We start from the raw sequence: 13,260 nt of genomic DNA on the forward strand, positions 1-13,260 counted from the left end.
GGGCTGCCTTAAATTTTTTGAAAATATTTATGGTAAGGAAATACTGAAAATATTTATTTAAAAATTTTTATTTTTCGATTATTCAATATTATTTTAGATCAGTTTCAGGTGTACAGCACAGTGGTTAGACATCTGTATAACTGTGATCCCCCCGATTAGTGCCATTTGGCACTATACATAGTTATTACAATATTATTGACTATATTCTGTGTTGTGCGACTGGGTTGTTTTTTGGGGGGTGGGGGGCGGAATGGGTCACACCAGGGTGGGTCCCATGATCTGCCCAGAAGAGAAACCTATACTGCTTCAACCAATCTGCCAATCTAGAGGGCTCCAGAAGGGAAGAGACAGCTCCCCACATCCATCCCTCCCAGGGTCACTTCTTGGTGTGTGTGGGCCTCTTCAAAAATCCCAAACACAAAATCTTTAAGACCAACAGCGAAGTTAACACATCCTCAACTTTATTCCCTTTGTTCAACAGTCCTGAGGGTGGAAGGTGGCAGGAGTCAGGGTTCTCTGTCAGAACCAGTAGGTGTAGAGGTCTTGAGGGGTCTTTAAATGATCAGCTGGGATGAAAGACCCCTTGCCCCTTCCTCACCGCTCCTAGTGTGTTGCAATTAACGGGAGGAAAGTTTTCCAAAGGGGGACTCGGGGCTTCTCATCATCCATCAGGGTAGCTTTTCAAATTCCTCAGCAAAAAGTCTGCCCCTCTAAGAGTTAAATACAGAGAGGGGAGTTCAGGAGCCAGCGGTCAAGAGAAAGATTTATCAGTCTCCTTCTGTCCAAGGCGGGGGCGTCCTGGCTCTCCATGCCTTCGACTAAGTAACTCAGCTTGACACAGTCCTGCCAGCTGGCGACCCAGGCCGCCTCAAGCCCTCATGGGGTAGGGCGACAAGTTATCATGGGTCGGGCAAGGTCGGGCATCTCTCGCTATACATCATGGTGGTCTTTGGACCCCATGTCGCCAGGAGGGCTCTCCGATTCCCCCAATCCGTCAAGCAAGTCTCTCAAGACCTCTCACCTTCCTTCGGGCAGGTTCCCTGGTCCCCTCCACGCAGTCGGACCGGTCCCTCGGTTCCCGTGTTATTGGGTGAGCTCTTCTGTCACCGTCCATCGGGCGGGGTCTCCGGTGACCCCATGCCGTCGAGCGGGCTCTTCAGACCGTCACCATCCTTAGGCGGTGTCTTCGGGGTCTCTGTGCCGATAGGTTCTTGGATCGGGCCCTGCCGGCGCACGAAGGCGCCCATGGCCATGGCGTGACCCGAGCGCAGTAGTTGGAGCTGGCGCCGCCCGCGGCGGTACAGGTACTCGATGCGCAGTACGTCGGAGCGCGGCAGGCAGGCGTGCTGCCGGAACTCGGCCCGCACCCGCGCCTCGGCGCCCGGCTTTCCGCGCCCGGCGCGCAGCAGCTCGCGGTACAGGCTCAGAACTTGCCTCTGCAGCCGGCTGTGTCGACTCATGGTAGAGCTGGGAATGGCCCAGAACACTGGAGCAGCAGCGTTGAGAGAAAACAGAGTGCAAGGCAACTAGTACTTCCGCTCCGCGATCCAAAACCTTCGCACTCCCGCCTCCTGTTATCCGGAACAGCAGCACCCCATTGGCTGTCGCTGCGGTTACGTCACGACGTTGAGAGTAAGGGGTGGAGCTGCTGGCTCTCCCGCCAGTCCCAAAGGGAATCTATGTCCTTGAGGGGACAGCAGTTTTGGGAACCCCGAGGGGCAGGTGGGAAAGGAGGCCAGGCGCTCGGACTCTTAGGTTTGGGGTCGGATGGGGACAGGGGGTTCTGACTTAACTCTTGGGTCCTGAGAGAGGAGGCAGCTAGATGTTGGGGCTCTTGCTCGCCGAAGCTCCGTGCTTTCGAACTCTCAGTGCGGATGTGCATCGGGGGTTCCAGCCCTGGGGACATGCAGAGGGATGGGGTCACGCGGTGAAATGTTGGGTCACGGCGGGCAGGACAAGCTTCTCTGTTCTGTGGGAAGAGAAGCAGAAAGAGGCTTCTTCTGTGGCGCAGGGCGTTGGCGTGGCTGCGCCATCTGTCGACGTGAGTCCGGCGGGTCCCGGGGGAGAAGAGGGAGGGTCCTTACCACCTGTTGAAGCCCCAAGTCCAGCACCTCCTAGGAGTATTTGGTCGTCGGACGTAACTCCTTCGCATCCCCCGCAGGCTGCCAGGAGGCGTCCTCGTAGCGCGTGGAAGGCCCTCTTACTCCACCAACACTCAGAGGCGTGGGGAACCTCGAGTGGTAATCCTGGATCCCTCCGCACACCGTGCAACCAACCACCGGATGCGTGCGGCGCTTGGAGTCGCCTGCGGAGAGAGGAGGCGCGTTAGGGGCGGGGATTGGGGCTGGAATCGCAGGCTAGCGGGTCCTCACAAACCACTGCATTCTGGCGGGTGCCTGTATCAGAAATACATATCCAGGTCTTCGATAGAGGAATAAGGTGTGGGATTTGTTTTAAAATCCTTCAGCACGACCAAAACAAAAAGTGGGAGGAAAAGATGAAAGCAAGAATGGCAAAATATTTGTAACTGTAATGGAGTTTAATAACGCTATTCTTTTGTGCTGCTTGAAATTTTCCATAATAAACATTTTCCTAATAGGGAGCTTTAGAGAAAAAGAAAAAAGCGTCTCGAACCTGTCACATTTCTTTCACTTGTGTCTTCATAATCTAATAACTGTTTACTGATAGCTGCTCTGTGGCTGGAACTATTCCAAGTGCCTTCGTATTTTATCATTTCTTTTATAAGGTAATGAATGACAGTCTAGTAATATGAAATATATTATGACACAACTGATATTTTAATATATTGTCACCTAATTTATGTAGTACACTTCTTTAAAAAATAGTGAATATTTAAAAGTTTATTAAGCATTTATTTTAAATTATAGTAAATCCTCACAAGGATTTATTCTGACAAGATAGGTCTGCAGTAGTATATACTATATACTACATGCCTCTTGCCTCTTATAATGAAACAGGCCCAGAGAAATAACATAGCTTGCCCAGGTTCACATGGCTGGTAAGCAGCAGAATCCGATTTTGAGCCCAGGGGGTCCGATTTCATAACCTGTGTTCTTAACTACTCTGCTAATATATACTGGCTCTCTAATAATAATATAAAAGTGGCAGCAAGAGCAATCATAGCTTAGACTTACTGAGCACTTAGGTATATGCCAAGCACTTTATGTGTATCCTCACAGCTCCCCTTTATGGTGGGTGCTATTCTTATTACCATTTTTTGGGGATGAGCAAACTGAGGCACAGAGAGAGGTCGAGTCACTTGCCCAAGATTACACGAGGTGTTTAAAAGACACAGCTAAGGGTCTCTTGACCTCAAAAACTCTAGCTAAGTTTACCTGCCAGGTTGTGGCAGATACTCCAGCTATTCTCTTGCTGGCTCATCCACTCCCACAATTAGCCTCAAACTCACAGCTAGATTCTGTCAGCATGAGATTTCAGGTTTGTTTTCTCTTACTTATAAATATCCATTTTGTCCGCCCAGATTTCAATTCTCCTGCTGTTCTCTGGCTTCCATGTTCCTTGGGGAACCAAGTATTCTCCACTCTGTGGTATCAATCTCTGCTGGATTTCCAACCTCCCCTTGTCTGGCTTAAACATCCCCGAGTTTCTCCCATCTCAAAATCATAATAATAGGAAATCAGTTCTAAGATACCCTCACCTTTTCCTGGCTGATCTCTATTCTCCTCTTTCTGCATGGACAACTTGTCGAGGGTGATGTCTATGCCGGCTGTCTCTTCTTAAGTCTCACTCCTCAACCTTGCAATGCAGGTGCTGCTCCCCTGCTTCCTGGATCTTATGATTTAAGTCACCAACAGCCTCCTTGGCCCTAAGTCCATGGACATTTAGTGGGCTATTTTATACTTATTGATTTTTGCCACAGTCCCCAAATATAGTCCTTCTCTTTTACTGGCCGCCTTCTGCAATGCTCCTCCCTGTTCTCTTTCCCAGGTCAGCTCATTTGTCACCCTCTTCAAAAAGCCTTCACTGAACTAGGAGCACCTCCTCTGGGCTCCCACAGCCTGCCTGTGCTTCCCTCATCCCAGCCCTGATCGCTCTGGCCCATGCATCCTCTATTACAGTTTTGATCACTCAGTAGTTCTTAGGAGTTCATCAGGTCTTGGGAAAAGGTAAGGTCAGTGGGTCCTGAGAAGTCCAGGGTGAAGTTTGTGTGGGACCTAGACGGTTATGGGAGATCAGGGCAAGGACATTGAGCCAATGGAGATCAATGTGAGGTCAGAGGATCATGGGAGAACAGTTCTATGTTAAAAGGCTATGGAATGTCAGTGAGGGGTCACTAGGCCCTAGGGATCAGTGTCGGGTTACACAAGGGTTTTGGCTGGAATTGAGGAAGTCCCTTACTCATAGTTTCTGATTGGCTCCCGCAGCTGCACAGCCATCCCTGAAGCCAAGGATCACCCATGGTTGGGGCGCAGCACAGCCAGGATAGGGTGGGAAGTCAAGCTCTTGGGGCCTGGAACCCATCAATGTGGCTAGCTCATAGGCATAGGGCATAACAGGCATTTGTGCAAGCCTACTGAAGCCATCAAAGGTGGTGAAGAGGCCGATAGGCACTAAGTGACACAGGGTAGCCTCACATCACTGTACACCCCCATTTAGGATGCAGCCTGTGCCCTGTGTGCAGGAAACGGGCCAGCACTGGAGGCCTTAGCCACTCATCCTGGCATCCTGGCAGGACCAGTGCTTCCCCAACCTGCAGAGACCGACTCAAAATCAGATCCAAAAAACCATTCTGAACAAACAAAAACAACAAAGCATATGTATAACACATATCACAAAGGACTAATTTCCATAATATATAAAGAATTCCTAAAAATGAAAGAGTCCAACAACCCGATTTTAAAAAATGGGCAAAAGCTATTCAGAAAGTTAATAGAAAAGGAAATACGAATGTTTCTTAGGCATTTGAAAAGATGCTCAACTAACTAATAAGACAAAAACAAATTAAAAATCCTTGAGATATTTTTCTCTACTAGGTGGGCAAAAATAAAAAAAGTTTGATAAGTTTCTCCAATTGTCCTCCAAATATCTATCTGTTTCAAATCAGGATCCAATTCAAGCTTTGGTGCACCGCATTTGACTGCTGTGGCTTTTTAGGCTCTCTTAATTTAGGACAATCCCTCTGCTTTTCATTGGTGTGCGAAAAGCCCTAAGAGCTCTCTGAAGGTTCTGATGTGTGGCCAGCATTGTCAGCATTGGTGTGGAGTAGATATGCCACGGCAGATGTATCTGCTGTTATGCTTTGTTCCTCCTGGTGTGGGTATCTCTTCATTCCCAGATTGCCCTACAGTTTAAACATCCATGTTTTTTCTTATCCAGCAGCCCTTAATCTCCAAAACAACTATGTCAACCATCGAGGGTCTTTCTTTACTTCCCAGTGGACTCAAGGAGCTGCAAAACCTTGAAGAAAGCACTTTGCCTGCCCAGGATCCACTAATGGTTTTCTGGTAACAACCTCCCAGTTTCTTGGGGAACTAGCCCTACTTTCAGTCTATGGGTTTTCCTAGGTGATTGGCCAGGCCTGACCAATCAGAGACAAATCAGAGTACCACATTCCCTAGTCTCTGTGATCAGTTTAGGGATGAGAAGATGACCTACACTGAGACAATCAGAGCCATCCCTGGACTTCTACTGGAACTATTGAGGGAGAAGTTCTGTCTTCCCACTAAACTGTTCACTATAAACCTGGAGCAGTAGGAGACTACCACTGCCCCACAAATATAAGTGGTTTGAGAATGGGGCTATGGTTGTCTTCAAATGTCCATTCTCTGTTTCTTCCCTAGAGTTAGAATTTTTAGCTGCACATGGCCATCCAGCTAAAGATACATCTTACAGTCTCCTTTATAGCCAGCCAGATGGAGTCTTTCCATGAACTTCCAGCCAATGAGAAGTGAACAGAAGTGATATGTACCACTCCTGGGTTGTGCCCTGAAAGGGAGGAGTCCTGTCCACCTTGTCCCCTCTTTTTTTTTTTTTTCCAACTTGCTTGAATGTAGAGTGTGGGGGCAGATGAGGGCAATACCATAGGGGAGCACCACATGATAGAAGGAGCCCGTGTCCCTGATGTGGAGGAATCAAACTGGTTAAACTCGGATTGTTCGTGAGAGGGAAATAAGCTTCTATCAAGTTTAAGCCACTGTAATTTTGAGTCTCTGTTGTAGCATTTAGACCTAGACCCTATTTAATACAGAAGCTAACACAGGAAAAGAAAAAGGCAGGGATGAAAGACAGAAACCTGAATCCTAGTGATATCATTTGAGGCCTTGAATCCAGTTGTGCCTGAAGGCCTATTTGTTTACACAAATAGAAGTAGATATGCTTCTCTGTTGTATTTAAGATCATTGGCGTCATTTTCTTTCAGTTACAATGGAAAATGCTGACTGATATGTTGCGGTTATGGGAATGTCTTAAAATGGGATTTGGGAGACGCTGTACCCACCAGCTCAGGCCTGGGGACCTCTCTTGCACGGATGTGGCATCTATTTGTGGAAGCAGCCACAATGGTCTTGGGACACACAGTCTGTGCTATCCAAGATGAAGCCCATCCTATCCTGGCTATGCTGCCCCCAACAATGGGTGAACCTTGGTTCCAGGGATGGCTATGCAGCTATGGGGGCCAATCAGGAACTATGAGTAAAGGACTTCCTCAATTCCAGCCAAAATCCTTGTGTAACTTGGTCACATTCACAGCCCTTGTAGCATCAGGCGGACCACTGAGCAGGGCTAGAAGGCAGGATACAGTCCCCATCACAGCTCTGTGCACAGATGCTGTAGTGGCTTTGGGGTAGACAAGTCAGGGCAGCAGGAAGATGGCAAAGGTGGGTGCTTAGGACTCAAGTTTCCCTTTCCAATCCTATTGCCTCCTGCCTCAGTCAGGGTAGCTTCTCATTGATATTTTCCAACCTCCACACCTTTGCAGTTACAGTTCCCATTCCCTTGGATGCCCTCCGCATATACTCTCCTCAGCCAATTCCATTCAGATTGGGACTTCTTTGATCCCCATCAGGAGACAGGGCTCTTTCTGCCAGCCCACAACCTGCTGAATGCTCTGCATCTCATGTCCAACCAGAGCACTCACAGCAAAGCTTGGGGCCCCTCTAGGGACATCACGGGAATTACAGCCTCCTGGCTGTGAGGGCATCACAGAGGTGGTGAAAGTGCTGGCCATGGGTATGACGTACATCCTGCAGTTATATCCTGAGGAAAGGCTTGGAACTGATATAGGCTAGGCAGCAGCCAAAGGGGCCATCTGTTGCCTGTAGGAATCCACACAGTTTGGGAGTCTTGAAGATTTGGGCAGGCTGCATGGGGAAGCTGATGCTAAAGCCAAGGTGTGGCAGGAGAGTGGCAGAGGGTAATGACTGGGCCCTTGGGCCAAGATCTGGTATCCAGAGGCAGGTCAAGGGAGCCAGCGTCACCACCAGAGGCCCCACACAGCCCTGCCAGCCGGCTGTAGAAGGTAGCAGGCTTCCTTCTACACCTAGTTGCTCTAGTTATACATAACATGCTAAGTCCCACACCCAAGTCTCACAGCTCGTTTGTGGCACAACTGGGAGGGATGTCCAGGTTGTTGAGAGGCACGAGAGCGGGCTCAACCTTCTCACCTTTTTGGCAACCATTCTCCTTACTTTCAGCATGTGGACCGAGGTGATTCCACATCCAGGCTCCAGGGGTGGGTACAGAACCTCTGCGTACAGATGTCCTCTGGGGCTGGCTAATCAGATTATTGCTCCTTCCTCTGGGCCCCAATAATTGGTCAGGCAAAGCCTATGGGTGGTGACCCTGGGATTTTTTGCTGGGGCCAGTAGGAAAAAGGTGTTACATTTTGGGAAGGGCTTTGAAGCTGGTAGAATCTTCAGCCTGAAGTTGCTGAAACCTTAGTGCTACAGGGGAGACTTTGCTTGAGAATAAAGCTGACACAGAGGAAGGAAGGGAAGACCAAGACAGAGAAGAGAGACCAAGACAGAGAAGGAAACAGATTTCTTCTAACTGCATTTGAAAATTTTTAATCTAGCTAAGCCCCAAAATAGAAATATCCTTGGTCTTTGCAATTATATGTGCTCCAAATTCTTTTTCTTTCTCTTCTGAGTTTGAGTTAGGATTCTGACATGCCATTAAGAGTAATGCCTGATATAGTAGCTACGTTATGTCCCCATGACCCCACCTCTGCCACAGCTGATTAGGCCACGGCTGGACAAATGACCATGCAGACAGGGGTGGGGTGGTCATCAATCTGTAATTAGATAGCAAGCCAAACAGATTCCTGCCAGGAGCATTTGACCTAGAGGCAAAAAGGGGTCAGAAAGTGATGGACATTGACAAAAATGATACATCAAGGTTCAGCCAAGGGTCCGTGAGGAGCAGGGAGGAGACATGTGGACGTAGAGACTCAGAGTTGATGAGAATTTGTTAAATAAATGAACAGATGTTCAGATGCCAGCCAAGTCATTTTCTAGGCGTGTGACATTGGGCAAAATCCTTAACCATTGATTTCTTGGTTTCCTTCATCCAGAAAATGTACCCCCTTCATGGGGCTGTAGGGAGAATTAATTGAGGTGGTGCAAGGCTTAGCACTGAGCAAGTACTCAATAAAGGTCAGCTGCTCTTTTCATGTTATTACTGGAACTATTTTTACATTGTTATTGGAGAGATACTACAGCATAGGGGGTCAGAGCGAGAATTCTGGAGTCACGTGGAAAGGCCGGTCCTGCAGCTTACTGGCTGTGAGATTTGGGGATTACTTCAGTTCCCCATGCCTCAGTTTCCTCAACTGTAGAAGGAAGACAACAGTTGTCCCTATCTCTTAGAGTAGTCTGAAGATGGAGTGAGCTGACTTAAAGCAGGTAAAATAGAGGTTCTCAGACTTAGCCTTGCATCTGAATCTCCTGCAGAACCTGTTAAAACATAGGCTGCTAGGTCTGACACCAGATTTTCTGATTCAGTAAGTCTGGGGCAGGGCAAGTGTTTGCATTATAAACAAGCCATGGGGTATTGCAGATGCTGTTAGTCCAGGAACAATTCTAGAACCACTGTCTTAGCACAGTGCCTGATATAGAATGAGTCCTCTGTACATTTTAACTAAGAGCTAAAAGCAAATCTGTTTTCCCAACAAGAATGTGTGTAGGACTGTCCTGTTTGGTGCTGTATCTCTAGCATGATCCTTGCTGGTCCTCACTAAAACCTATGGTATAACTTAAGAGCAGACCTGGGTCTCCTGTCCCTAACCCCATCCTGGGAGGGCTCTGGGATCTCTTTAGCAGGGGACTTACAAAGCAGCTACGGGCCTCCATGTAGTGCGAGCACCACAGAGGCAAGCACCCCGCCCCAGTTATTGCTAAGGGCAGAAAGCCCCACATGTGATACATGATCCAAATGATGAAGGTCAGGAGTTGGGGAGCCTGGGTTGAGATGGGGGATGTATGGTATGGAAAGAATCAGGAAGAAGACTAGTAGGGAGGACTGGTGCAGGGAGTGTGTGCAAAGGTTTAGAGAAGTAGTATGCCAGAACAGGGGAGAGTGTAGAGGGATTGGAGGAATGAGAGGAGAGACATGGGCTGAAGTAAGGGGGAGGGGAGAGTCAAGGGGAAGAGGCATTCAAGGCTTGGGAGTAGGTATTGTGGGGAGGTGTGTGGAGAAGAAGAGAGGGGGTGAAAAGTAAGGGGGAGGGAGAGTAGTGGTGAGCATGGGGCGTAGGGAGAGAGGGAGCACTCATGTCTCTTGGACAAGAGAGAGACCTATAGGACATCCATGGGTCTGGGGGATGGGGAGGCAGTGGAGGGCTAAAGATCTGGGGGAGAGAAGAAAGGGGATGTTGAAGACAGGAGGAGGGGCCATTCTGGGGAGGAAGAGACGAGGAGACCTCTAGAAGAAGGGCAGCAGTGATAGAGAAGCACAAAGAAGGGTTGTAGGCAACCTGGGACCGGCGGTCAGGGGACGCTGGGTGGAGGTTGGGAAGAAGTAATGGTAGTTGTGGAGCATGGGAGGGGCACAGAGACCCAGGTGAGGGAGAAGAAGACTCAGAGATGAAGATTGGGGTTGGGGAGAGACAGGTGGATGGGCATGCTGGGGTGGCGAAGAGAGAGGAGGAGGGAAGTGGGAGAGAGAGCCTGGGCAGTATGGAGCAGGGACATGCAGCCCCAGCTGTTGGGAGAGGAATTGAAAGGTGAACAGGAAGGAGAGAGACGATTTGGTGGAAAGGAGAGAAGGGAGAAGGTAGAGTGGGAATGAGGATGTTGGAGAGGGGTGGGATTTAGGGGGCGATAAACAGAGATCCCACCCTCCAGAAGAGATGCCAAAGCAGCTGAAATGAGGCGGGAGACAGGACTGTGTTAGGGAGCTCATGGCCCAAGCCGGAGTAGTGTCCATGTGCGGAGCAGCACGAGGAGGAGTTCTGGCCTTTCTCCAGCACCACCTGGAAGGGCCACACACCCTGCTGGCTGCCAAAGCTTCTCCCCACCAACCAATAGGTGCTGGCGCCCAAGCGGTGGAAGATGGTACTCTCAAAGGTGCAGTAACGTAGTCCACCCCAGGCGAGGCAGAGGCCAGGGCCGCTCTGGGCTGCGTGGCAAGGTTTGCAGGCTACCCAGCCGTTAAGGTAGCAGCTGGTCGCAGAGTGAAGGAACTGCCGCGATGCACCGGGTTCGAGGTAGTGGCCAGTGCTAAAGCAGCCTCAGTGAGCCCACAGTCTTCACAGCCTGGCAGTGGCTCTAGTCCCCGGCACTCTGGCACCCACAGCGTACGATGCGACTGTGCTGGGCACAGTGGGCCTGTGGGAAGGAGTAGGAATGGAGGGTTACTGGTGGCAAGTAGCTGCTGGAATCTCACCTGAGCCACACCCCCGGGGCTAGGAAACAGCATCTGGGGCCTTGCAGGGGTGAGGGCTAGAAAGCTCAGACTTGAGCAGAGCTGAAGCCAGAACCTTCACACCGGGAGAGACCATGTGGCTATCTCTGGGTCACAGGCACAGCTGATCCATGAGTGCTTGGGATGAGTAAGTGCTTGGGGGCTGGACCATGAACAGACCTGGGTCCCTAAAGAGGTAAGGGTTGAAGGGCTGGACCATAACCAGGGCTGAGAATTGGGAAGGGTAAGAAAGAGCTGGGAGCTGAACTTCCATCAGAGCAGGGCTGACACTTTAAGGTGGACAAAGGTTGAGGGTCTGGATCATGATGGGGCATGGAGGGGTGGTTGGAGGCTGGTGCCGTAAGTACAGAGACTAAAGTGTGCAGGGAGGGGCTGGTGCCCTGGGATGGGTAACAGCCAAGGAACTGAACCCTGGTCAGGAGCAGGGCCAGTTCCCCAGATAAGCAAAGACTGAAAGCCTGGAGTGAGGCTCTGGGGACTCACTGCACAGGCTCGACTTTTGCCAGGGGAAGGCTTGGCCACCCAGCAACTGGCAGGTTTCATTCATAGTAGAGGCTGAGCATGGGGCAGGGTCCGGTGCCAGATCTTCTGGTTTCTCAAGAGATGCCACAGTCCAGCCATTCTTATTTAAAAATACTAATTCAGTATTAAATTAAAAATACTACCAGAGCAAACCGCTGACATTAAATAATTGACACTGTTTGGGTCCTATCTTCTGTGGTCAGTGGGTTCACTCATCCCCACAGCCCCAGGGGCTACTCTCCTCGTGTTCCTATCTTTCCTTTGTCTTTTCTCCCTTGATGGGAAAATTAGCCACGTTGAAGTGGTATTCGAATCACTGGAGACTCTGAATCATGTTTTGCAAATAAGGTAGTTATGGTCATGTATTGGAGCCAAATTGCCAAGGTTCAAATCCCAGCTCTGCTGTTTAGTAGCTGTGTGACCCAGGGCAAGTTGCTTAACCTCTCTGGGCCACAGTTTCCTCATCTGGCAAATGGTAATGCCAATTGTACCAACCTTAACAGGACTCTTGCATATAATGTTTTACTATGTCGGCACCTAGCGAATGCCTTACATGCAGCCTTTCCAACAGCCTCACGACTTCTTTTCTTTCTTCCCCAAGAAGTTGTGGGGGACTGGGGTAGAGGGTTCTGGACTTATAGTTTGATCTTAAAGGGTTAAGTTTGAGTTCTAATTTGGGGGTTAGGTTTGGGGGTCTTTGAAGTTAGGCCCCTTGGTCAGAGGTCATGGGGCAAAAGGAAAGAGATGGGAGCCCTGGATTTATGGTACAGTACTATAGGACAAAAACTCCAGGTATGACCCTAGGGTGAGGTTAGGGTGATCTGGGGATCAGGTTTGGGAGGTGCGGACTCTGGGTCAGAGATCATAAGGTGGGGTCCCTAGGTGTATGTGTGGGCAGGATTTCTCACCAGGACCTGACTGGGTTCCTTGGGATCCAGCCTTGGGTGGCATCCAGGCACGTGCACTCCGAGACTGTTCAGGATGCCCTCAGGACCAGTGCCCAGAAGCATGTGGAAAAGTCAGTGAGCTCATGTGGTGCCTGAGAACTAAGGCTGCTCAACAGGTACACGCAAGAGCCAGGGAAGCAGAAGCAGTGTCAGCCAGTCACCTCTACCGGCCCCCTGCAGGTGGCCATGCTGGCTGGTACACATGTGCAGGCTATGTGACAACAGCGCATTGCTCACTTGGCCTGTGCCCGGCCTCAGTGCAGATCATGTTCCCTCCTGAGGCTGGACAGAGGCAATGGAGTGCGCACAGCCCTGCCCTCCCACAAAGCCTCTCTGGGTGCCAGCAGTTATCCCAGTGTGTGCAGCCACAGTCACCCCTGGCAGGCCTGGCTGCTGTGTTTGTAGCCAGAGTTGCATCTCAGCATCTCCATCTCACAGAGTGAAAAAGTTTCTGTCCTTAGAAACCAGAAGTTGTCCTCCTCCCCAGAACATAAAAGTCTGGCCCTGGGACACAACTGTCACCCCAGACCCTGGACTTCTCACTGCCTAGAGGACTTTTCTATCCACCAAACCCAGGAATATTGCCTCTTAGAACTGAGTAGTTCTGGACCTCAAGGCCTAAAAGTCTTCAGCTCCATGACCCAAAGACTCCGACCCCCGGACTAGGTGTTCCAGTCCCCAGAACCCAGAAGTCTTGCCCCTGTGGTGGAGGACTCTCCACATCCAGACCCAAGGAGCTCTGTCTCCGGAGCCTCAGCAATCCTGCCTTCAAGACCCAGAGGCTGTCCCACCCCAGGAACCTTGGAGCCTTGCCCCAGGAATCAACTCCAGTATCAAAGAGTGTCACCCCAAAGTCCCAGAATCCCCTTCCCCAGAAGCCCATAGCTCT

General features: G+C 50.1%; 1 protein-coding gene and 1 long non-coding RNA gene across 2 annotated transcripts; one reads left to right on the top strand and one right to left on the bottom strand.

The window, feature by feature from the left end:
- Window positions 1-440: 440 nt before the first annotated feature.
- Window positions 441-1,821, bottom strand: SDHAF1 (succinate dehydrogenase complex assembly factor 1). The gene has a single exon (XM_015598502.2). The coding sequence runs from the start codon at window positions 1,458-1,460 to the stop codon at window positions 1,104-1,106; it is 357 nt and encodes a 118-aa protein (XP_015453988.1). The 5' UTR covers window positions 1,461-1,821; the 3' UTR covers window positions 441-1,103.
- Window positions 1,822-1,933: 112 nt separating this feature from the next.
- Window positions 1,934-2,802, top strand: LOC112471920. The gene is made up of 2 exons (XR_003043460.1): window positions 1,934-2,041; window positions 2,162-2,802. It is a non-coding gene; the product is annotated as an uncharacterized LOC112471920 (long non-coding RNA).
- The last annotated feature ends 10,458 nt before the right edge of the window (window positions 2,803-13,260 follow it).

Source organism: Pteropus alecto, unplaced genomic scaffold, assembly GCF_000325575.1.
Source record: "Pteropus alecto unplaced genomic scaffold, ASM32557v1 scaffold281, whole genome shotgun sequence".
Lineage (NCBI taxonomy): Eukaryota > Metazoa > Chordata > Mammalia > Chiroptera > Pteropodidae > Pteropus > Pteropus alecto.